This window comes from Passer montanus, unplaced genomic scaffold, assembly GCF_014805655.1.
Source record: "Passer montanus isolate IOZ18808 unplaced genomic scaffold, ASM1480565v1 scaffold126, whole genome shotgun sequence".
Taxonomy (NCBI): Eukaryota; Metazoa; Chordata; class Aves; order Passeriformes; family Passeridae; genus Passer; species Passer montanus.
In genome coordinates, this window is record NW_024359388.1 from 1306220 (window position 1) to 1331391 (window position 25172).

The 25172-nt window shown below is 40.7% G+C and overlaps 1 protein-coding gene across 2 annotated transcripts; it reads left to right on the top strand.

The window, feature by feature from the left end:
• The first annotated feature begins 1615 nt into the window (after window positions 1-1615).
• RIPK1 (receptor interacting serine/threonine kinase 1) lies at window positions 1616-25138 on the top strand. 2 transcript variants are annotated; one of them, XM_039698479.1, is made up of 12 exons: window positions 1617-2172; window positions 6296-6507; window positions 8138-8291; window positions 9181-9318; window positions 11633-11861; window positions 12690-12839; window positions 13972-14048; window positions 17222-17312; window positions 19484-20044; window positions 21583-21654; window positions 23546-23698; window positions 24360-25138. In XM_039698479.1, the coding sequence occupies exons 2-12, from the start codon at window positions 6356-6358 to the stop codon at window positions 24644-24646; spliced, it is 2064 nt and encodes a 687-aa protein (XP_039554413.1). In that variant the 5' UTR covers window positions 1617-2172; window positions 6296-6355; the 3' UTR covers window positions 24647-25138. The 2 variants fall into 2 exon arrangements, with proteins under 2 accessions (XP_039554414.1, XP_039554413.1); XM_039698480.1 differs by lacking the exon at window positions 6296-6507 and having other exon boundaries at window positions 1616-2172.
• The last annotated feature ends 34 nt before the right edge of the window (window positions 25139-25172 follow it).

Below are 25172 nucleotides of genomic sequence, written 5' to 3' on the forward strand. Positions count from 1 at the left end.
CTATTTTTCTTCTTTTTTTGAAAATCTTAGAAAGGAGCTATTTATTCCGTTTACCCATCATAGGGCAGTTTTGATACTCAGAAAACTTCATCTTGAAAATGATCACTAAGGCTGTCCTATCTCTCCAAACCCACAGCCACCTGCATCCTTCTGTGTCCCACCTGTCTTTCCCATGAGAAAGAAAAAAAGAAAAGAAAGCTGGAAGAAAGGAGCCCCTGCTCCCGGCAGATGCACGTGTGGGCCAGCACAAGGCACAGAGCAGACAGTGCCATCCCTGGAAGAGCAGATAAGGGTGGGTGGGTGGTTTGAGAGCACTCATACTGCACTGCTGACCATCAAAGGAAGAAATTAAAAACACAATTGTGGGCTGCTATTGCCCTACCACGTTGATAGGCCTCTGCTCTTCTGTCATTGCCACTTGAAAGCACCATAGGGAATGCAACAGTTCTCCAAAATGGGAAAGATCACAGTAAAGACATTAGATACTCATCATCACCATCTTTTCACAGATGAATGGTAAAGGAATGGCTCTTATGTAAAGAACCTGTATTAACTACACACCTGACATCCAGAGGAGGCTGAACTATGTGGTTTATGGTGATTCTATTGGTTATGTATTCCTCCAACTGCCCCAGGACTGTTACGTGTGATAATAACTCTGTTAACAAACAAACTCCTACTTTGGGCCTTCCTGAACAAAAAAATCTTCACACATCCAGCACCAAATCTTCCATAGACAAAGGCATTTCCAATATGCCTTGAACTCGCAACCTGGTCTCAGTCTCAATAGCATCACCAGGTTTTCAAGGCTTATAATGCTCAGAGAGCTCAGGCAGTGACAGTCACGGTGTGGCACTGATCGGACTGCCCAGATAGCTCGACAGGTGACAGAGTTACGGTGTGGCACCGATCGCAGCCCGCAAAGAGATGGAGCAGCGCCAGAGTCAAGGTGTGGCACCAATCGTAGTGCCCAGAGATCTCAGGCAGCGAGAGGGCCACCGTGTGGCACCGACTGCAGTGCTCAGAGAGCTCAGGCAGTGACACTTTCACTGCCGGCACCGATCGCAGTGCTCAGAGAGCTCGGGCAGGGACAAGAGTCACCATCAGCGATCCTATTGCATCGAGACCTCGAGCAGTGCCACCGTCATCGTGTGGCACCAGTCGTAGTTCCCAGCGAGTTCAGGCAGTGACAAAGGCATGGTGTGGCATCCATCGCAGCTCTCAGAGAGCTCAGGCAGTGATAGATTCCCTACCGGCACCGATCGCAGTGCTCGCAGAGCTCAGGCTGTGATAGATTCCATACCGGCAGCGATCGCAGAGCTCAAGCAGTGATAGATTCCGTACCGGCACCGATCGCAGGGCTCGCAGAGCTCAGGCCGTGACTCAGACACGGGGCGGCACCCGCGCCGCCCACAGCCTTCCGAGCCTTGTGGCATCCATCGCAGTGCTCAGAGAGCTCGGGCAGTGACAGAGTCACCATCAAATGTCCTATTGCATCAAGACGTCGATCAGTAGCACTGTCATCGTGTGGCTGCGACCGTAGTGCCCAGCGAGTTCAGGCAGTGACATCGGCACGGCGTGGCATCCATCGCAGTTCACAGACAGCTCAGGCAGGGACACTTTCACTGCCGGCACCGATCGCAGATCGCAGTGCTCAGAGAGCTCAGGCAGGGACAGAGACACCGTCAACAATCCTATTGCATCGCGACCTCGAGCAGTGCCACCGACACCGTGTGGCTGCGACCGTAGTTCCCAGACAGTTCAGGCAGTGACATCGGCACGGTGTGGCATCCATCGCAGCTCTCAGAGAGCTCAGGCAGTGATAGATTCCGTACCGGCACCGATCGCAGGGCTCGCAGAGCTCAGGCCGTGACTCAGACACGGGGCGGCACCCGCGCCGCCCACAGCCTTCCGAGCCGGCCCTTCGCAGCGCGTCACCCGGGCCCGGCCCAAGGCACTATTTAAGTGCCTCAGGGGGCGAGCCCCATTGCCAGCGGCACCCCGGGAAGCCGTAGGGCGCCAGAGGGCAGAGCGCGGTAAGGCAGGGGGCCGGAGCGGGGGCAGCTGGAGGGGCCGCGCTGCTGCACCGAAACCGAAACCACTGTGGCGACCCCGCGGAGCGGTGGGAAGGCGTCGCCACGGCGTGATCCGGAGGGCCTGACGGGTTCCGAGGTGAGATGGCCCGGTGTCGGTGTAGCGCTCCGTCCCATCCCGCACCACCGCGGAGGGGCTCCCGGGGAAGGGGAAGTGCTGGGCGGGGAGCGGTGCGTGCGAGAGGAGCGGCCGCGGCGGCAGGAAGCCGCCGGGAGGAGAAGGGCGAGATGGCAAGTCGGCGAACGAGGAACTAGGCCAGAGCAGCCCCGCGTTAGGGGCTCCCGGCCCCTCGGCGAGCAGTCGCCTCTGGCTGCGGCGAGGCCGCGCCGGGGCTGGGCGGGAGCGCCCGGCAGCGCCGTGTCCGACAGCTGCGGCCGAGACGGCCTTTCCCCATTCCCATACGGAATGCACAGCTTTGTGACCAGAACCGGCTGTAGTGGCTTTGCAGAGGTACTGGCTACTGCACAGATCCCATCCTTTACTCTTCCCACGCTGCCTCTGTTCCTGTGAAAACTTGTGTTGCATAACACCTTTGCTTCCCGTGTATTGGCTTCTCCTCCCCTTCCCGCGGGATCCTTTCTGTAACCTGCTGACGATCTGACATAGGTATTTTCTTTGATATTTCCAAGAGGAAAAAAGAAAAAAAAGACCCCTTCCTTAGTGAAAAGATGCATCAGCTGAAAAATCTGAGCAGAAGGGAAAGGTTTAGATGGAGTGGGTTATGACGTGTACAGCAACAGATGTGAGATATCCTGTTTTGAAACATTATTGACACAGGCAATATTTTTGTTATCACCTGTAGCAGCCTTTCTCTTTGTCTCCTGTTGGTCATTAGGACATGCCAGCTTTGGCTGTTCCTTTCCATTACTGACTGATAACTCAGTGGCCGCGAGTTTTGCTACTTGTAAGGGTGCTAATTTTCTCCAGTTAAAGTTTGTAGCACCTCTTAAGAACTTAGGTGTTGGGAGCATCATTAGACTACAAAGGCTCCATGTTGTTTTTATATTACTGTGCTAATGTGCTCAGTGCACCTCCTTAACCATGCAGGTTTAACTGCATCAGATCAGTAACTGCATCAGATCAGAACAAAGCACTTTTGAACAGTGTTTAGGAATATGACATGATGACTTAATGTCTAGGTTATGATTCTTGTGAATTTATATGCCCTTTAGGCATTAAAGGAGAGGACATAGCCATGGTGTTAACAAGAAAAATGCCACAAAGCATTGCAGTTCTGTCCTCTTCTAAGGAACACCAGTCATACTAGTGGACAGAAATTCCTCTCTTCTAGCAACTGGTATTAAAAATTTTCATAAAACCTATTGGTACTTGGTAAATATGAACCCAACTGAATACAAATGTTCAGAATAGTATATGGAAAAAACTACTTTATAATTAATCAAATATACAGCTACTTCACAGAACATAAATTAACCACTAGAAGTATGCATAGCTTCTGTAAGAGTTGGCTAAATTAAGCTACAAAATTTCTGTTCTCTCAACCACAGATGCACAATGCATGAATTGGTGTGTCCTAAGTACTGAGGATACATATAAATTACCCTGTATTTCAATAAGAAGCAGTAAGGTTGGAGTGAACCTGAGTCTTTGAGCTTCCATCCTTGGTTTTTTATAATTTGACATTTCAAGCTATCATAAGCCAATATCTCATGTTAAATAGCATACCAGAATAAGTAGTCTTTGCTTTAAAGCCTAGCTACGCATTGTTTTGCTGTGATATTCATTCTACACAAAACCCCCCAAAACTCTGAGTTTGAAATAAGTCATTAGATCAGAGAACTGTCAACAGACACATTATGATTTTAGAAGTTATTACTTCTTTTGAATTTCCAAGATTTTTGATCATAGTGACTATATGTGGCTTGGTAGGAAGGAACAGGTAATTAACATTGTAAATAGGAACAAGGTTCTGCATTTATTGCAGTTTTGGGCAGAGATATTTTTTGCCAGGTTATATGGCATTGAATGCCAGTCCCAAGCTATCAGTGGTGTTAATGCAGCTTTAGAGATTCACCATTCAAAACTGCACATCTACTTTGCATTCACAAGAAAAGCACGTGCAAGTCTTACAACTACTACCTAGCTACATAACTGTTAGCATGGAAAAATTAACATACATAAGTGACTTCAAACTTATTCTTGGGAGACCCAGATAAAGGAGCAAGATGTTTGCTTATGCCATGTTTGACTCTGATGACTGAATTTAGGCCACTGTACATGTGACATCCGCCCCATCTGCACAAAAGTCAGTATGACCACGCCAACAAATCCAGAGAACCATCACCAGAAACTTCCAGGGAGCTGAAAGCTCAGCTATGAAAGCAGCAATGGCATTGCTATGAGTCATTTGTTACCTGCTAGTAGATTGGCTGTAAAGGAATTTAGAAACAAAACAAAAAAAGCCCCAAAACAAACAAACAAAAAAACCTCACAAAAAACAAACCCACCAAAAACCCCCCTACCACAACAAACAAAACAATAACAATTTCCTCTAATCATTATTAGGCATAGCAGGATTTACCTTCTTACTAAATGAATGCAGCCATCCTCAGGCCTGTGCTCATAATGCAGGCTAGCACTGCAGCAAAACAAAGCCTGCATCTTTCTGAAGTCCATAAAGCCAAAGCAGAAAACTCTGAAGAGAGGACACTGCTCTGGGTGTAGGGAGGTTGTTCCCTATCTGTGCTACAACAGTCCATAGAGTTTCTATATGTACTTTGAAAAGAAAGCTCTTGCTCTTCTACAGGCACAATTCCTTTATTTTTTAAAAAATTAACTTACTCTTCCCTATTTTGGTTTGTCAGTATTGAACTGATCATACCATTTCCAACTCGGCACTGAAATGTCTCTCTTCCTCAGGTACTTACTTTCCACACACACTAAATCCTTAGATCCCAGGCTCCCCAAAGAGGGTCTTGGTAATGAGGCAGTCAAAATTAGGCTGCAGCTGATGTTCACAACAACATTAAGCAATATTTCGATTAGAGATTGGATGATACAAGTGCACAATAGTTTACAGGAGTTGGCAGTCAGTTGTTGGTCTGGCAAAACCTGGGAGTCCCTTTGCTACACAATTTAGAGCTCTTAGTTACCCAAAGGAGCCAATCTGCTGTTGCTGGTAGTGGCACTTAGAGGTGGTGCCTTTCTCCCAGCTCCATCTGTCTGTATCTGTGTTGTAGTTACCCAAGATGAGTGGAAAATGAACAGCCCTGCCAGTCTCTTGGAGTTTGTCTTTTCTCAGCAAACACTTTCTTTACCTGATGTAAGGTGCTTAAGTTAAAAACTTAGTGATGGGGGAAAAAAGCAGTTTGTTGGCTTGCATCAGTGCTTGCAAAGCAGCTTGCTGGCATGTGCTGAAGGCAGGGGCTGTCTAGCCTGGGAAACATATTAGGCAAGAGAGTACTGCAGCGTTATCAAAGGATTAAAATTATTCTGGTATCCACTGGTGTTTACTTACCTATTACTTATCTGTTACTTACCCATTTCATAGGATCCCCCAAACTCTCTTTTTGTCTTGAGGCACTTAGGAGTTACTACAAGCCTTCATAATTTCTTTGTTCCTCTTCTTTTTTAATGGGCAGAAGTTGCCATACATATTCCTTCCTAGCACTTGTCACCTTAAGACCACGTGCAAATAAGTTTCCTATAGAAGCTGAGTCATTCATTTCACCCTCCATTGGGTTGTTTGGTTTAAGCTTTAAGCAAACCCTTTAGAGCTAGGTTTGCAAAGATGGCTAAAAGGTAGCTTAGGGTTATGTAGGAATCTGGGCACCTGACAGGCCCGTGTTCAGAAAACAAGATACCTATCAGAATCATTAGGCACTACCTGCCTTTGGGACCATGGCTCTTGGTTTTTCTGGGGTTTGGATTTTGCATATATGAAGTATAGGGACAGTACCAATCTACTGCATATTGTATGGATAAAAACTATTTATCAACAACACTTTGAGATCCTCAGGTGAAGAAATTATTTTGCACCAACTGAATATAACTGTAGTGGGTTGACAGGATTAATCTTAGGTCTGATTCTGTGAGAACCACAGCATTTTTGGTTTCCAACTGAGCATTCATAAGGGTCATGAGAGTTTATGTTTCTGTCCCTCTCCTTCAATGTACACTTATTTAGTGGAACAGCTGAATGCTTTCAATGACATTTCATTTTCCCTCCTCTGTACTGCAGGTCCAGAAGCACGAGGGTGCTTGATTTTGTTTTAATTGCTAAGCCACAAAGACTGCAGCCATGTCTCTGGAAGACATCCACATGAGCACTGAGGATTTGCTTGAAACAAAGCAACTAGATGCTGGAGGATTTGGAACAATTTCTTTATGCCTTCACAAGAAACATGGCTATGTAGTATTAAAAAAAGTGTATACAGGACCGCAACGCGCTGAGTAAGTTATAGATCTCAGTTCTGATTTTCACTTCAGTTGGTCTAAGTCCTCTAAATTCAATTAAGATAAACCTAAATGGAGTGTAATAATTTCAGGTCTTTGGCTTCTGGAGATACTTTATGTGGGGAAAAAAAAATACTAACAGCTGTCCTGCAAATTTTCTTTTTTTTTCTGTCTTAAGACAACTTTTTTAGTTTAACTTATTGTTCCAGCGAAGTTCCTCATTTTTGTTACAAGGTGAGAACTACCACGAATTGTTAAGAATCAAGAGGACTCTTGCACATTTAAGGAAATGCAGGAACTCAGTGACCACATGATGTTTTCAAACATGCAGATATGTTTTCAATTAAATTATCCAACTGTAGATGTCCACTAGGAATTAAATGTACATAAATTAACAGCAGGACTCCAACCTCATATGTGTTACTACCACAAATGTAACCCTGTTTCCCTTGAGAAAGGGCAGAGTGAGCCAAGTCCACCGATTTAATTCAAAGATTGAATTAGCTGTTGATTTCAGTGGATTCAGGTCACATTGCATCTACTACCGCACAGCCATAACAATCCTAAAACTCTCCCATGAGTCATCCACTAGAAAGAGACAAAATTCCATGTTTTTTCTACTTTGGGTTATGATAAATAAATTAACTGAGCTTTTATTTTGCTGGTAGAAAGCAAAGTAAGAGATTCTAGTAGTTTGCAGCCTGCAGTGAAAGTTTAGGATGACCACAGTTAGAATGGACAAGCCTGCCATTTTGGGTTTGTGTTTTTTATTTTTTCATTACACAGGCTCATAATTTTGTTATTTCTTAAAATATTGAACCGTAAGTCTTTAGAAAAAATTTTAACTGAGCATAATGCCAACAAAACATTACTTTTTTCTCTAGTAATACAGAGGAACACAGATGGAGAAAGCAGTTTCCTTTTAAGTCAGAGGGTAGGAGAGCATTAGCAAGCAGTACAGTTTCAATATTTTCTTACATCCTTCCGTCTGATGAGTAGAACAGGAACAATAATAAAAATACCAGCCCTTCTATTCATTATATAGTGGATACTATCCTTTTTTAAGACCCTTAGTGAGCTCCCAGCTATGTACCTATGATTATTGATGGGTTGTACTGAGGCCAAGGTAATTGTTAAACCAGTAATTGTTAGCAAATGCTGTCGTCATTTAGTATGTGTGTGGCTCCCTTGTAAGAAATCCGTTTTGAACATGAATTTGGAAACAAGACCTCTCTAAGTTACCTGTACAAGAAGTAGTGGAGTGGATCTTGATCCTTCTTGTTCCAAGGCTCTTTCAGCTCTGCCCAGATCTCACCACAGTTAAAAGATTTGGACATCCACAGTTACCTACAAGAAGAATGCTTATGCAGTTTCTGAAAAGCAGGCCTTAAAATCAGACTGAGCAGATGGTCTCTGTTTAAGGCATTTGAGCAGAATCTTAGAGGATATAACCTGGCATGAACAAATCTGTATCAATTAAAAATCAGCTGAAGGTATGGTTACTCTTGCAGGGGTTCTAGGGATGTTAACATTTTTGGCCATGGTTTTCATCATGAATCAGTGAGATTTTCATCCCTTTGTTCTTTCTGGGCTGGCGCCTAAATTTGGTGTAATTTCTGTTTTACAGGTACAATGTTTCCCTTCTTGAAGAGGGCAGGATTATGCGCAGACTGCAGCATGACCGTGTGGTAAAGCTGCTCGGCGTTGTTTTGGAAGATGGAAACTACTCACTTGTAATGGAATACGTGGACCGGGGGAACATGATGAAAGTGCTACAGAATGTGAGCAGTCAATTACTTCATCCCTTAGGGTTGGTGAGCTGCTTGAAAGGGGCAGGATGTTACTGCTATATCCAGAGAACGGAATTTTTAATTTCTTACTTTTCTTTTTGTGTTAAAAAGCCAGTGGCAGCACTGCTTTCTCTAGAGACAGCAGACAATGGATTTCCTGTCAGATTAAAAAGTTCTAGAAGGGATGTAGAGATTAGTGGAGAATTTGCTAAATATTTAGCAAACGTTTGCAAATATGGAGTGACTAGAATTATTTTAATGCCAAAATTTCGATCCAAAAAGGACCTTATAACCATAGAATATCCCTAGTTGGAAGGGACCTTGAAAGATCATCAAGTCCAACTTGCACATGACAACCTCAAAAATCACAGCCACTCTCTGGGTGAAGAATCTTCCCCTGATATCCAACTTAAACCTTGCTTAATCCAGCTTCATGCCATTCTGACAGGCTCTATCACTGATCACCAGAGAGAGATCAGTGCTGGTCCCTCTGCTTCCCATTATGAGGAAGCTGTGGACCATGATGAGATATTTCCTCAGTCTCCTCCAGGCTGAACAGACCAAGTGACCTCAGCCCTTCCTCATCCTTATATGGCTTCTCCCCGGATTTTTCACCATCTTATTTTGGAGACTTTCTAATGGCTTTACATCCTTCTTAAACTGTGGCCAAAACTGCACACAGTACTCAAGGTCAGGCCATACCAGTGTGGAATAGAGTGCAACAATCTCCTCCTTAACCTGATGGTAATGCAGATTTTTCTTACCATAGCTTAAGCAGAGGTACTCTTGGGAGTGAGGAACTTTTTTTAAAGATTGAGTTTTAATTTGATTGTTGTAGTTGCATTTTTTAATAGATGGCATTTCTTGTTCTTTCTTTTAGCTCTCACTACCTTTGTCAGTGAAAGGGCGTTTTGTCCTGGAGATCACAGAAGGAATGCTTTATCTGCATGAGCAAGGCTTTGTCCACAAAGACCTAAAACCAGAAAACATCCTTGTGGACAGAGACTTCCACATTAAGGTAATTGTTAGAATGTCAATGGAGAAGGCTGGTGATTTGGGTTGAAGAACCCATTTCAGCCATGCTGATTAGAGTTCCTAACTTGGTGGAATTGGTAGATGAATGTCTTCAGTTTAGTGAGCTATCACTGAGAGAGTGTTGCCTGGATTGCTGAATTAGGATGACCTATACAACCTCCGAGTCTGAGATTTGCACAGTATTCCTCCAACTGTGAAAAAAAAATCACTGAGGGCATTAAAAAAATAAGGTAAATAACAAGCTGTAAATAACATAACAATTAGATGAAAAAAAAAAGTTAATATGGAGTTTGAAACAAAATAGAATGTTTTATGGATTATGTCTTTTGTCCTTTATTGCTGTAATTTCTCCTCCTGCCTTCACTTCCTTTTTTTTATTCCTTTCTTTCTTCTATTATCTTCTCCTCTTTTGTATCCCTCTTTTCCCTTAGTCATCATTTTAAAATGACATCCAGGAGCTACAAAAAAAAACCCCATCAGGACACTACTTCAAAGAATGGTTTATAAGCCTATTCCAAAGCCCTTCTATTAACTTTAGTGGGGTTTTGAATCAAGACACATAAATATAGAGGCTACTGTGGAATAAACCTGAGGGGAATTTGCAGCAGTCCTCATCAAATATCCTGTCTCTGGTCAAGGTGAGTTGGTGAAATAATGACCCCATTACAGTTTGAAACTATAGAATAAATTTCTGTGAAGAGAACTCTGCCATTTTCTATTTCTCACACATAAATTAGTAAGTAGTTCTTCGACAAGGTTAATATAGTAGCAAGTGCAGTATGAACAGCTTGCAGATAAGAATTATAAATTTATTTCTTTTCCAAAAATAAAAACCTCATCATTATCTGCTTTAAATGTAAATTGTATGGGGAGTTTGGTTTCAGCTCACTTACACAGACAGGACCAAACTAGGCTATCATCTAATTTCATGACAAACTGGTCTGGAACATGGGATCAAATTCAGAATCAGATACAACTGTCTTAAGTAGCTTGATAAAAAATATAATTTAAGGCAGCTGTTGTATAATCTATCTGCTTGAATGTGTCTAACATTGTCAATAATTAGAAAGGGAAATAGTTGTTTCAGGAAATTGTAGATGTAGAAAGATTTGTCATATCCTGCTCTATCACTAGACCTCCTCTCACTGGTAGACAGGAACCTGGACTCCTATTTCCTCAGCAGAATGTTGCCCAGATTTTCCTCTGAGTACACAACCTCTAAACGTAGCCCAAGGCTTCAGAAATTCAAGAGGAACAATAAGCTAGTTAGAGGCAATAAGAGAGAAAAGTGAGTTAGAAGTGAGGCAAGGTGTCATCTTACACGACTCTGTCTGACAGCTGCCTATGGCCAAGACAGACAGGCCCATTTTCTTTCAGCTTTCCTCTCCTGTTGACCTCCTGTTCCCTTGTGTTAGCACTGCTGCTAATGTGAACAGCCTGTGTTGATTTGGGAAGCCAAACCAGCAGATTACCATTTACCTTGTTGGCAGTGCTGTCCTTCTGTTGGGGAGCACTTGGTTCAGCAAGCTGCTTGACTGCCTTGCACTGGGTCTTCCCGGGTAAGTGTCAGCCCTGGAACAAGAGGAGCAGAGGGAACGCATAATAAGAAACAGGTGGAGAGGAGGGAAGGATTACTTTCTTCATCACAAGCCATTTGTCTAGATGCAAAACTGCACCCTAAAGTTTCAATAATATCACATTCTCAAGCACACAGTACCCAGGTATCTCTGCTTTAACCTATTCCATGCTATTCTTTTCGATGTCTCTTTGTCATACATATCACATCATTTTAGATCCTCTTCTTTCCCTCTTCTGAAGGAAGATCTAAGGTGGTTGAGTTAAATGGAATCTGAATGGAAAGGGCAGTGAGAGAGGAGGCAGATCTGCCCATCTCATAAGATTGATTCTAGGCTGGAATCTTAGATTCTTCTCCTATGAATCTTCTGTTCTCCTATGAATGCTGCAAGCAGACCTCACATAAGATTGCCAGTATAAGTGAAACCAAATTTCTTCTATCCTCACATTGTGCAAGCATTCCACAATTAATAATAGAAGTTTAGCCTAATGGCTCCCAGTTGGCAGTAATACTTTATTTAGAAAAAAAACCAAAACAAATAAACAAAAACAAGAAAGGAAAACAAACAACTTGATTTTTTTTTTCTTAAGCTGTATTTTTTCACTATTTTTAGGTAAGTTATTAGATTAGTATTATCAATTGATAAAATTGAGCACTGAATGCAATACTTGTTTATCTCCTCTTCATTACAGTGCTAGCTCTGATGTGTCTCATTTTTCAGATTGCAGACCTTGGCGTTGCCTCCTTTAAGAGCTGGAGTAGGCTGACCCAAGAAGAAACTGTTCGACAGAAGCAAATGAAGAGCACTTACCAGAACAATGCTGGGACTCTTTTCTATATGGCCCCAGAGCACTTACGCTGTGTTAATGCTAAACCAGTGGAGAAATCAGATGTTTACAGCTTTGGCATTGTGATCTGGGCAATTTTTGCTAACAAAGAGCCATACGAAAGTACGTTACTTCCCAAAGGATGCTATCAGAAAAATAAGTTACAAATATTAAGCATTTAATGTTATAAAATTAAGATTAGTAGATTGCATCACCCATGGCCTAGAATAGTACTGGTTTGGCACCTCATGGCCAGTCAGAGGAATTAGTTGCATCATTCCCGATTTCTAAGCATGGACAAGAACATCTGAATGAAATGCAGCCATAATCTGGATCTGCTCACATCAACATGGTGTGGGCACAAACCAGACTTGGTGGCAGAAATTAGGCAAACCTCAGGTGGGCCAGGATGGAAACTTTGATGGACACTATTTCCTGAGGTAGACAAGTTACACATAGAAATGAGAATGATCTCACAGTCAGTTACTGATTCTCAGCTGTGTGGTGCTGATTTCTCAACATGCAGCAATAGGCCTATGTAGAACAATAGGAGCCAACCATGGAATTCCAGAATAACATGTTTATAATTTTGAATGGATTTTTTGCTATTTAAATGGCTAAATGTTACCTATATGGCCATCTTTGTGTTCATATCTAGTGCAGAGCTGATGCACCTGAGAAGCAGGTTCTAGAGAGGTACATCTGTCACCCTTACTCACATGGCACATGTCTTACATATAAAAGTAAATCCATTAATCTTAAAATAAATATCTAATCCATGGAAGTCAGGGCAGTGGATTCAAACTCACTAATATAAAATAATTTGTAACAGTAACCTGGACCTCTTTGAAATCATGTTTAACACACAGGGAGCCACTTCATTGTTTCTTTTACCTATGGAAAGGTAGCAAAACCCATGAGCAGAACCTGATAGGAAATTTTATTTTTCAGATGGTATAAATGAAACCCAGATTTGCTTTGGCATCATGAATGGAAACAGACCAGACATAAAGGAGATCACTGGTAAATGTCCAGTGGAAATTATTGACTTAATGAAGCAATGCTGGGATGAAGATTCAGAGAAACGTCCAACCTTTGCAGGTAAGGCATTACTTTAGGATTTGTATTTGTTTGTGTCCATTGATAGCTTTTAATGCATCAAAGCAAACCTGAGTATTTTCCTCATGAAATAAGGTGGGGTGTTTTTTGAAAACTGAAATAGCCATGCACATGTTCTGTAAAGCATGCTCTCTGTACTATGACCAAAAATGGGATCTGATCCAGCATTTGCAGGTTTGAGAAATCCTAGTAAGTGAATGGAGCTAATTAAGACACTTTATCCCTGATAATTTCTTTTCAGCATAGTATAATCTTATTGCTGAAATTTACATAAAAACTAACATCAAGGGATATAGTATATCTTGACCATGACTGAGAAAATATCCTATTCAAAATACTCTAGATTCAAAAGCTCTCCTAGTTGTCCTTCCATAAGCAACGTGACTGACTTTGATACCTAATTATCCTTTCATATGGTCAGATGGCAAAACACTTCCAATCAGTAGAAGTCTTGGCTGAATGGTCTGGGAAGAAGGCTAAGAGCAAATGAGTAAAAATTCTATATCTCATTGTCTCTTCTTTCTGCCTCAATACATAGTGCCAAAAAAACCCCAAACACACCAAAAAACCCCCACAACCCAGAAAACCCCAAAACAACAAAAAGAGGGGGAAAAAAAACCCAACCCACAATAAAGACCCCCATAAATAACAGGAAACTGAGGTTTGTGTTTAGACAGGGGCACCAACAGCTTCATATACAACAGGCATGCACTTAAATACTCAGAGGAAATGTGTCTCCCATGAGGAACTCACCTATTATCTCCAAGTTAAATATATATAATCTACTGCTAATGGATTAAGTTTATACTTGTACTGGATCTTAGCTTCTAATTTTCCCATATGCAAGTCAAGGAAAGATTCTCTCAGCTACTGATCATAGCAATAAAAAGCAATACAACAACAACAACAGATCCCTAGAAGTCATCCTGTTCTTGTTACTGTTTGAGACTAAATGTATCATGTGAACAAATTACAAATGTATGTATACCTTTCTTGTTTCTGACATCATAGAAGTCTTCATTCTTCATTCCTTTTTCATCAAGATTGTTAACAGTAGAAGTCACTTTTACTGTCCTGTGAAAACCATTTTCACTTAGTTCTTTTATTTTTGCAGAAATCAGTGAAAGATACAAGCCATTTTACTATGAACATCTAGGAAAAAATATTGAAGAAGATCTGAAGAATTTGAAAGTGAGTAGCTTTCTAAGCATTTTAAGGTTCCCCACATTCCTTCTTCCCAGCCCCAATTACAGCCAGATTCTGCCTTCAACTTCAACATTGATCATGATTGACTGATACGATTTCCTGCTGTGATGAAATAGCTGGATTTATGAATGAGGGCATGTCATTTCTCTCAACCTTCAGAAGGTTTTCAACACTCTCTCCCAAACTACTCTTGTATCCAAGTTCAGATGTTGCTGTGAGGATCAGCAGATGAAAACAAGTTGGATGGTGAGTCCCAGAGGAGAGGAGTTGATGGGTCCTACTTCACCTGCAGGCCAAAAGCAGCTGCAGGAGTGCAGGGGGCTGGGACCTGACCTGGTTTACTCCTCTGTCAGTGCCCTGACAGAAGGGATGAACACACATGAGGTGTGCACTACACTAGAAGGACTAGTCAAGACAATCACAAGTCACAAGGACAAGGCTGATAGCTGGAGGAATGTGGTGAGAGAAACCTTGTGAAATTCAGAAAGCACAAGAGGAATGTGTTGCACCTGGGATTAAATGACCCCTGGCTTCAGTGCCAGCCAGGGGCTGCCCAGCCAGGGAGCAGTACTGCTGAGAAGAACCTCAGGGTGGTGGAGAGTAGCGACCTGGGCACCAGCCACAGCCTGCCTGGCACCAGCAGTGTCACAGGCAGCAGATCTGCTCAGACCTTGTTAGTCCTAATAGGAGATGGGACTACTTCAGCCCAGATATGCAATGGCTTTGGAGGACAAAGAAATAGCAACCTGCCCCTATGTGTGAGGAGTCTGAGAAGACAGAGCCGAGCTCTTCACAGCAGCACATTGTGTGAGGACCAGAGAAAAAAGACAAATACAGAAACAAGAGAGACTCAAACTTGGATGTAAGAGTGAAATGAAAATAACCCAAAACTTCTCCCTCTGAGGAGAGCAGAGCAGTGGCACAAATTACCTGAGGAGGTTGTCAAGTCACCATCATTGGAGGTTTTTAAACACAACTGCACAAAGCTCTGAGCTACCAACTCCAATCCCATAAGTGATCCTGTTTTGAGCAGGAGGTGGGCCCAAGGTCTGTTTCCACCTGAGGGGGTGCACTGATTCTATCATGATAATGAAAATAACCCAAAACTTCTCCCTCTGAGGAGAGCAGAGCAATGGCACAAATTACCTGAGGAGGTTGTCAAGTCACCATCATTGGAGGTTCTTAAAGCCAACTACACAAAGCTCTGAGCTACCAACTCCATTCCCATAAGCGACCCTGTTTTGAGCAGGAGGGGGGGGGGGCCCAAGGTCTGTTTCCACCTGAGGGGGTGCACTGATTCTATCATGATATTTTGCAGAAGCTCCTCATATATCCACTAGGTCTCACTCATGAAATAAATGTTATTCCTATCAATTCAAAAGTGGCAGAATCTGATTTAAAGTAACTTCATAAACTCTTGGTAATTTTTGTCCTGCCTTCAGGCAGTGTCTAATGAGTCTCAGCCTGCTTGAGACCAGGAAGCTATGCCACAGTAATATTAACAGGTAAAAGTTAAATTCAGATAGTTTTCCTGAGTGTCCAAGTTGGTTTCTCTTACTTTTCTAGCTGTAAGTTTAAAAACTATGATTAAAAGAATAATTTCCTGACTGAAAATAAGAGAATCAGAACTTCTTGAACAACTGGGCTGATAATGAAACCTTTTTATCACAGATATTATGAATTTAATAACTGTATAGACTTCACTCATAGACAATGCAGACAGCATTCTTAACTAAGAAAAAAACAAAACAAAACAATCTTCCTTGTGAAACCATTCTTTCACTTTTTTTTTAAGTGCTTCCTTCTCACCGAGTCTTCAATTGTGGAAATAAAAATTACTCATTTCATGGGATGTTTATGAAGCACTTCCTTGTGAAACCATTCTTTTACTTTTTTTTAAGTGCTTCCTTCTCACCAAGTCTTCAATTGTGGAAATAAAAATTACTCATTTCATGGGATGTTTATGAAGCACCAGTAACTGTTCAAAAAAGCAAGAGTTTTGCAGAGTGAAACTGATGGAACAGATTTCTTGGATTGATTTGATCAAACTCCCAATATGAGCTGTATATACGTCTAATTTATGACAGCAACCCCAAATCAGGACCATGGCAAATTTTACAATGTGCATTAGCTCTTTGCAGATGCACCTTTCATATCATAGGGACAAAATGGCTATTTAGGAAATGGGCTGTGAGTTTATTACTTTCTCAGGAAGGAAAGCATCCATTACAATCAGGGCACAGTACGTGCATTAGCTCTTTGCAGATGCACCTCATATCATAGGGACAAAATGGCTATTTAGGAAATGGGCTGTGAGTTTATTACTTTCTCAGGAAGGAAAGCATCCATTACAATCAGGGCACAGATTGTGAAGAGTGGATCCAGGGCAAGTCACTATGTGAATTACAAGTACAGCTTCAGTAGCAACATGGCTTAAAGAGTTTGGGCATAGCCTCCCTGCTGCCTGCCCAGCAATCATGGAAGCCTCCTAACTAAAAGGATCACAGAATTGTGGAGGATGAAAAGAACCAGAAGTCATTTGGTTCAACCTCCCTATTCAAACAATCCCATTACTCAAGTAAAATCTAAGGACCTATGGTTATAATGTGTATTAGAATGCTACCTTTTGCTTTTGGAAGGAAGTAGATTTTTTGGGAAGAGATAGGTAGGAATTGTTGATTTTTAATCTGTGAAAGTACTTACTGGGTTTAATTTTAAAAAAACAAACCAAATAACACAAATTCTACTTTTGGAAATTGTTTTATGAGTAAGCAGCACTTGGGGAAGTTGAGAAATAATTTTTCCAGGTTTTAAAAAAAATTACTTCTAGCAAAGCCTGAATAATGGGAACACCAAAAGAGTAGAACAGGAGTAGATTTTGCCTTGTTTGGCCAAGTCAGAGTATTACATACTGCACTTACACTGCAGTCCTCCCTCCCTTCATTGAAGAAAAGATTTTGCCTGACTGTAGCAAAGCAGTGGGTATTTCCTGTCAGGCTGGGCTCTCTGAAAGAGTATGGGATCTTTTCCCAGAGATTGACAGAATCTGTTCATCCAGGTCACTTTACAGTGAAGCTGTGCTGTTTCATACTCTACAGGTACTCCCTTTGTTTAAGCTTTTTCCTCTAATTTGATCATTTGTTCTTTCTCACGTGCAGAAAATGCAGCCCAAGTCAAATGAACTGCTGCATAGCATGGAATCCCTTCAAATAGATGCTGTACCAGAAGATAGCAGCAATGGTCAAGTAGGTAAGTCATTAGCACATAATTATTCTGTGTATTTGCCAAAGATAAAGTTGCGTACAAAGCGAGTAACCTTACCATTAAGGGTTATTAAGAGACTCAATTATTCAGCACCTCAGAAAGAATTGTAATCACTGAGATGTTATTTGCTGCCAGAAGTTACACTTAAAATTTCCATCCCTTTTATACTCTAATGCTTTCCTCTTCCATGGCAAAAATTTTGTTCAACATTAAGCTTTATGGTGGTCACTTTAATAATTACTTTTCATACTTGATCTTTCTTCTTGTCTTTTAGTCATGCCAACTTCTTGATTTGTAGGCTTTAATTTCCTTAACACTTGTCTTTTTCCCCCTCCATCCTTTCTTATGAATGCTCTGAACATGACCAAGATACATAATTGTAAATTATTCCTTTGTTTGGGACTTTGCTCTCTAAGGAATCTGAGGAACTCTAGTAGATGGGTGTTTTTTCTCTTTTCTGTCATACTTTCATCAAATCTTGGATGAATTGCATGTTTTGCAATTTCAAAGAGCTGGCTCTCTAGTATGTGATAATATATCCAATATGATAGAGTTTTGTAGTAGTGTATCTGGAATTCTCTTACCAAAGTTTCTTAATATCAAGGGACACAGGATCTTATTTGCAACATTGATTTACAAGAAACAATAAATAAATCCCATAGAAATAAAATTCTGCCGAGTTATCTAAGACATGATTAAATTAGTAATGTTAAATTGTAACATGCAACCAATAAATCTTCCCCAAAGCCAGGTTTCCCACAACTGTTCCTCAGTAGAACTGATGGACTTAGGGCAGCCCCACTGCTGTATTTTTGAGCGTAGTTACCTTTCCTGCGCAGAAAGAATCGTGTATGACTGCTGCAGTTTGCAGATGCTCTCATGTTTTAAGTACTGAAGACTTTGTTGTGCATCTCCACTGCAGAAAGATGCCGTCTTGCCAGACTGTCAGTCAAAGGCAGGGGTTTTTCTCTAGTGGGCATCACTCAGTGGTTGTGAAAGGCATCCCACAGGATCTGTTCATACATCTCAGGTTTGCCCTGGAGAGCAGATGCCATATAGTTTATGCTAGTACTGAATGGCTAAGAGCTGTCACTTTGGGTGGGGTAATTTCTGTCTTAGCCATTCCTCCCACTCCTTCTCTAGCAGTGGTAGCAAAACAAGCAGAGCAAGTTCGACTGAAAGTGTTCTAATATACAGCCATCCAAAGGAACTAGTTTTGGTCCTGCCTAATATGGGCTGAAATAATGTAATCTGAGGGGGGACCCAGTTCACTAGCATTATATGATCTAAATAGAAGCACATACATACAGTTTATTCCAGTTTTACAGTGCTCTGTAAGTGTCCCTTGCTTCAAGCAATGTATAATATTTTCTAGAAAAGTGTGAAGCTTTCAGAACTTTAAGAAACCATCTGTAGTTCTACCCTTAAAAAAATAATTACAAGTAGTAACAAACATATTTTTGTTTCTTATAGTCTCAGAATGCTACAGCATCATATAGATTATAACTCTGTCTAGCTCAATTCTGAAGTAGAGCTTCCTTTGATACTGATAATTAGGTTGAAAGGTATAGATGACACAGACTATTTTATATGGTAGACATTACTTGTAAGAATGTACTCTTTGGAAGAGTATTCCTCATGACATACCCAGAAGGACACTTTACATAATCATTTTTAAGTAAGATTTTAGTGACAGATTATTTGTGCTGTATGAAACTACACCTGCTATTACAGTGGCATTATTTTCCACCCTGTTACACCTCAGTTTTGCACTGATCAAACTCCAGTTAATGCCAGAGGAGACACACCAGTGAATCAGACCCTACAAATGCATCCAGGAATGTTTGTTTCAATGGTTGAAAACTTGGTGTCAATACAAGCAGAGTACACAGTGAATTCTCACACTGCTCGAGATAGTGAGATTTTAACACTGATAGATTAAAAGCAAACCTGTACTTCCTAGATAAAAATCTGTTCTACTTGGCAGTAAAGCTGTGTTTTATTTTATAGAATGTCTTATGCTGGAAGTAATGTTTTATTGAAGCCTTTTACATATTCAATAATAATAAAGTAGGTTAATAGATCTTACTATCATTGCAATAAGTTAAATACTTGCATTTGAATGTTTTCAAACATTTAATGTTCTTCCCTTTCAGATCAGCCTAATTCTCTACACAGCTCTCAAGGTCCCATGACCAGCGAGGTTAACGAAGCCCTGTTTGCTGCCTCCCCTGAGAACCAGCCCGTTGAGAGCTGTGAGACCTCATTTGCACCTCCTGATAATCTGGAAAGAAAACTTCAGCATGAATACAACTACCACGCCTTTGGGAGCCGGATGGATAAAGCAGTTCCACCTGTGCTATACAGCCCTGAAGTGATAGAGGAGGAAAGGAGACGGAGAGTTTCCTGTGATCCGTTTGCAAAACCATCTCCTACTTCTCAACTGAGTGAACTGCATCCAAGAGCTGAAAAAATTGGATCAAACACTAATCCATATTTCTGGCCACAGGTAGCTGCAACAACACCAAAATGGAATGCAGATGGTTTTTATGGGCCCAATCCCAACAGTCTTCTAACAGGAAACCTGGCGGATGCCTATGGATTGTATTCAGCCAATAACTGTACCCTAAGTAAACCTCCTGTGCCAGAATCTGGACAAAACCTGAAGTCACCAACCAATGTAAACTCGTATTCACAGAATTCAGACACAGATACAGGTGCGGTTCCTCCTTCTCCAACAGCTATGTTTCTGAAAACACACTATTTCTCTATTCAGTGAAGTGGTCAGGGGAGTTTTGTAGCTCAGGGAACAACCTGCTTATTGCAGGCTGATCTGTAATATAGAAGGGTGAATTTTTTTCATTAAGTTGTCTTTGTTGACTCAAAGTTAAAACACTCCAGCTTTGACTTCATTATGCTGCTTTCACTGATGTCAGGCTGCCAATTTCAAATGAACCATTTCTAAAGCATCAGTGTAACAGAAGAGTATGAGACCCAACAGCTGACTCCACCCAGCCAAGGAAGAGCAGACAGCAAGTACTGCTAAAGCAGCTCACAAAACCAGGAGCTGCTACCAGTCATTGTAGGAAAGCTGAGGAGAACTTTTGGCTCTCAAAACTGTAACATTCATACCATAGGTTCTACTCGTGCAGAAACAACACTTGTAGCATTTCAGAAAATAGATGAGTATTTTTGAGCTTGGCTTGCAGCAAGCTGAGAGACTCCTGAACCTAGGGAGCCAGCAAGGAGCTAAGGCTTGTAACTGGTTTCTCCAGAGAGCTCTGCCTGGTGCTGAGGGAGAGCTTCTCTTGGTTTGCTGGTAAGCCACAGCGTAAAAAGTATGAAGACAAAGAAGGAAGAGAATATCAGGCATCATCAAAACATATAAATAAGTGGTAATTGGAGACCTACAAGATACAACTTTGAGGAACTAGGGAAAGCACGAGATGCCTGCTCCTACTCTTGGATATTTTTAGCATGGTGTTATTTTCCAGATCATCTCACAAGAAAATGAAGGATGCCTAGCTTTTTACAAGCAGAATGCCATAAAGGTGTTGTTCTGTTAAATTATTTATGCAGAGGCTGTGATTAGTTGTTTATGTGAGTTTATTTACTGAAGTGAATCTGAGAGCTGTCATGTCAGAGGGCAGGCATTAGAATTTTCAACATTACTAATAAAGGAAAAGCTGTTTGAAAGAGATAAAGAAGACATTTATTATAGGAAGGCTGTGTGAAATAGTATAGCAAATGCCAGACAGAGGTGCACAAGAGCTGCATTTCAGTTCCTTACTGACTTGTTGGGTGACTGTAACCCATCTGCTCTTGCTGTCCCCAGTATGAGTTGCAGAACTCATCTATGAGCATCTGAAAACTCACACTTGGGAGTTTGGAATTTGCCAGTTTGAATACCTCATACATGCAGCTCAGTCTGTAACTGCAATGTGCAGTGATCCCACAATTCCAGGTATTCCTACACTCACGTGGAAGCCCTTTGTCCTCACTGAGATCCAAGGATGGTTAAGATTATTAGTAACTCAGCAAAATCTCAGTCTCAAATCTCAAAAAGATCATTGCTTTAACTAGAGTTATTCAATGAGACACAGTGCTGCTAATTAAAAAGCTGCTTCTCATCTCTGTATTTAAGAGCACTGTATACTCACATTGTTACAAATATGGCAGTCATTGTTAAGTATATCTACTTTTCCATTTACATAATGCTTTTGGCATTTCTTTGTTTTTTTTCCTCTTTCTACAGGTTACAGGGACTCCACTTCTTTCACAAGGGGAACGTTTGCATACTATCCTAGTGCAGGCAGAGTAAGCCTAGGTAAGTGCTGTGGCCTTCATCTGCCCTGGCAGCCAACAGGCTGTGTGTTGCATCCTTACCAGTAAAGCAAAAGACTTCAGGAACTTGAAATAATTTCTGTTATTGCTTAATACCTCTAACCATAGCTGAAATTTTCAGTATTAGTAGGTAAAACTTAGTCCTGTCTCTATCAGGACTTAAACACCCATTAAATGTGTATTTGATAAATTGAGGACAATATATTATTTAATGTAAGAACTTTAAAAATATGAGAGCATACACCTAAACTAGTCACTTCCTGAGATTAAACTTCAACTTCACTCTGCCCAGCTCTGGAACCACACACACATTTGGGACACTTTGTCCTGTCTTGTTCTGCATTTTAATACAAATGTCTAGCTACAGGCTTCATACTGATCAGCCTTCATTGGGGCACATGTCTCTACAGTTCTACTGGCTGAACCCCTAAAATAATGTAATATCCTTCAGGAGTCATTAATATATGCTTCTTTAAAGTTATGCTGCTTGGGGCACTCTGAATTCTTTAATTAACCCATTCAAAGGCTTGTCCAGTTTCTAAGTGGTCTACACTACAAAAAAAAACTTGAAAGAGGAGGTTTCTGTCTTCTTGACTCTGCACCCCTTAAATGATGACCCAAACCTGAGAAACTGCAAAGTGTAAAGGCTTGGGAAAGGAGATTTATAAGCATTGCAAGTTTTCCTCTTAATACTGTAATATTGACAAAATGTGTATATATTTTCATATATATACATATATGAAAATTAATTCATATATGCTAAATTAATTTTGTTGCCAGATAAGAACATAGCAAACATGAGGTTTCTTTCTATTTTTAACTACGTTATGCTAAATTAATTTTGTTGCCAGATAAGAACATAGCAAACATGAGGTTTCTTTCTATTTTTAACTACAAATGTGATGTGTTTCCTAAGTCCCCTGGCTCTTAAAAAAAACCAAAGGAATCATAATGTTGTGAGTAGAAGTAATAATGTTATGAGACACAATAAAATGCATTCCGTTTTTGCAACTTCATCAATCTAATAATGCATACATATAATATTTCTGACTTTCAGTCCCAGGTTGGCATATATTAAGTATACTTAGTCAGATTTTCATACATAACTGTAGATTTTCACACTTCACATTGCAGTTGAGTGTGTAACAAGGATGTAGCCATGATTCCAGGTGATTAAATACAGAGCATGGTGTATCATTTTAAGTATCTGTACTTCAATTTTAGACCCAGGTTGTGGGATTCACCATTTAAGCTAGAGTTAGAATGTTTAGTGGATTCAAGCAGAGTTTGGAAAACACTGTCAAGAGAAAAGAAAACTGACATCACCTAAAATGAATAGTGACTTAGCTTCATGCTGCATGAAGAAATCAGACAAGAGTAAACAAAAGATGAAATTATGGGTTTTACTAATCATATTTTATGAGCAACATGAAATGATTTGCTGTAGTCTCACAGAACTCAGAAGTCATGACTGTAAACCTGAACTTGCATCTATGAAAAGTAAAGCTGAGAGGCAGAAGCGAGGCTTTAAAATTTAAACAACAAGAGCGTTGGAGTCAAGGCTGGCCTCCTGAAGCTGTTAGGCAGCAGAAAGCAAGACTCCTACTATGCATTCTCCAGGCACAGAGAACATAATTTACAGTCTAGTAACTACCAGCTTGGTTGTGGCACTCTATCATAAAATAGACTGGGCTTTCACTAAAGTACACTTGTGTCACACTGCATAGTGAAAATACACTCAGCACAGTTGCCAGGAAATGGTTATTTCTGTATCAAGTGCAATGAATATCACTCCCCTTATTAGTGGAACTTATTCCTCCGCGTGTTACTTCTTGACATTTGAACCTTATGCTGTTGTTTGTAAATTTGTACAGATGATTCAATCAAGTACAACATAACTAACAGCTCTGGAATTCAAATTGGATCCTACAATCACATGAAAATTGAAGAGCAGAATCCGCATGTCAGCACTTGTTCTGTTGCTATGGAAAAAATCTATACTCATTATGAAGCAGTGGGTGCATTTGGTAAGAGAAATATCTCCCTAGTTTTCATGTATTCACCTCATATAATTACCTGAGAATCATTTGGTTTGGAATATATAAAACATTCACACTGGCAGAAGCAAGGCTGGGATTGGAGATCCTCACCTGACTTCTAGTTTAAATCATAGAATATCCCGAGTTGGAATGGAGCCATACAGATCATAGAGTCCAGTGCCTGACATGAGAAAAGTAAAAGTTAAACTGTGTAAGCAAGAGCCACGACAGCTTCATTCAGCTAGTTTAATTCAATAAAAATAAAGTACATTTCAAAATTCTCCAACTTCTATCTCTGTGTATTCCTAAGTAACATTTGTGTCTCAGAAAAAAAAACATATACAACTCTTTAGGAATTCTAGAACGGGTTTTTTCAACCTTGCAGGTTTAAGTGACAACCTATGATAGCTTCAGATCAAAGAGCAAATCCAGCAACTGACCCGTGAATACACGTGTTCTGTCTGGACATTTCTTGCCTGCCATCACTGGGTTATGCTGCCTCCATGAAATCCACCTCTGATTGCATCACTAAGATTCTGTCTCTAGATATTACCAACAAGTATTTAGGGGAGGACAGGAGAGAGAGAGTGAAAGAAACAGAAGAACTGTTGAAAGATACAATTTTCTTACAATCTTCTTCTTTTTGCAGATGATACTACTGTCCTGACAGAAAAGCATTTGAATCTAGTGAGAGAAAAGCTGGCTAAGCAGTGGAAGCACTGCGCTCGGAAACTGGGCTTCAGTGATCCTGAGATTGATGAAATTGATCATGACTATGAACGAGATGGACTAAAAGAAAAAGTTTACCAAATGCTGCTCAAGTGGGAAATGAGGGAAGGTGCCAAAGGTGCTACAGTTGGAAAACTCGCCAAGGCCCTCTTTGGCTGCCAAAGACTGGATCTCCTCAGTAGTTTGATGCAAATCCAAGAAGAATAAGTTTACTGAGAACAGACTTTCTAGAGCTCTCCTTTTTGCACAGGCTTTTTGGAACTTTTTTTTTACCAATCTGCTAATACCTCCAATAAATCAAAAAGTTCATGTCACAATATTTTGTCTTCCAAAGGATAAAAAAAAAGAAGTATCTTCCTTCCAAAGAGAACGATTGTCCAAAGATAACAACAACAAAATACAAGACAAATATCAATTCAAGGAGAATATGTTATGCAAAATTTCTACATTCTAATCTTGAAATGTGTTGGTAGTCTTGTTCCATTCTGAAGATTGACCTATTGTTTGAAAAACTTGTATAGAAACCAGAATCAACCCTTACATTTTGCCAAAAGTGCCAATACTTATCGTGCCAGCATTTGACTGGTCAAAGTTAATAATACTTTTCAAATATTTTTATAATTTTTATTAAATATAGATGTATATAATTATGCAGAACAGCAGCATAAATAAAAGCAAAACCTATTTCTGGCTTTAAAACTCTGGTATTGATATTTTATAATGTTGCATTAGA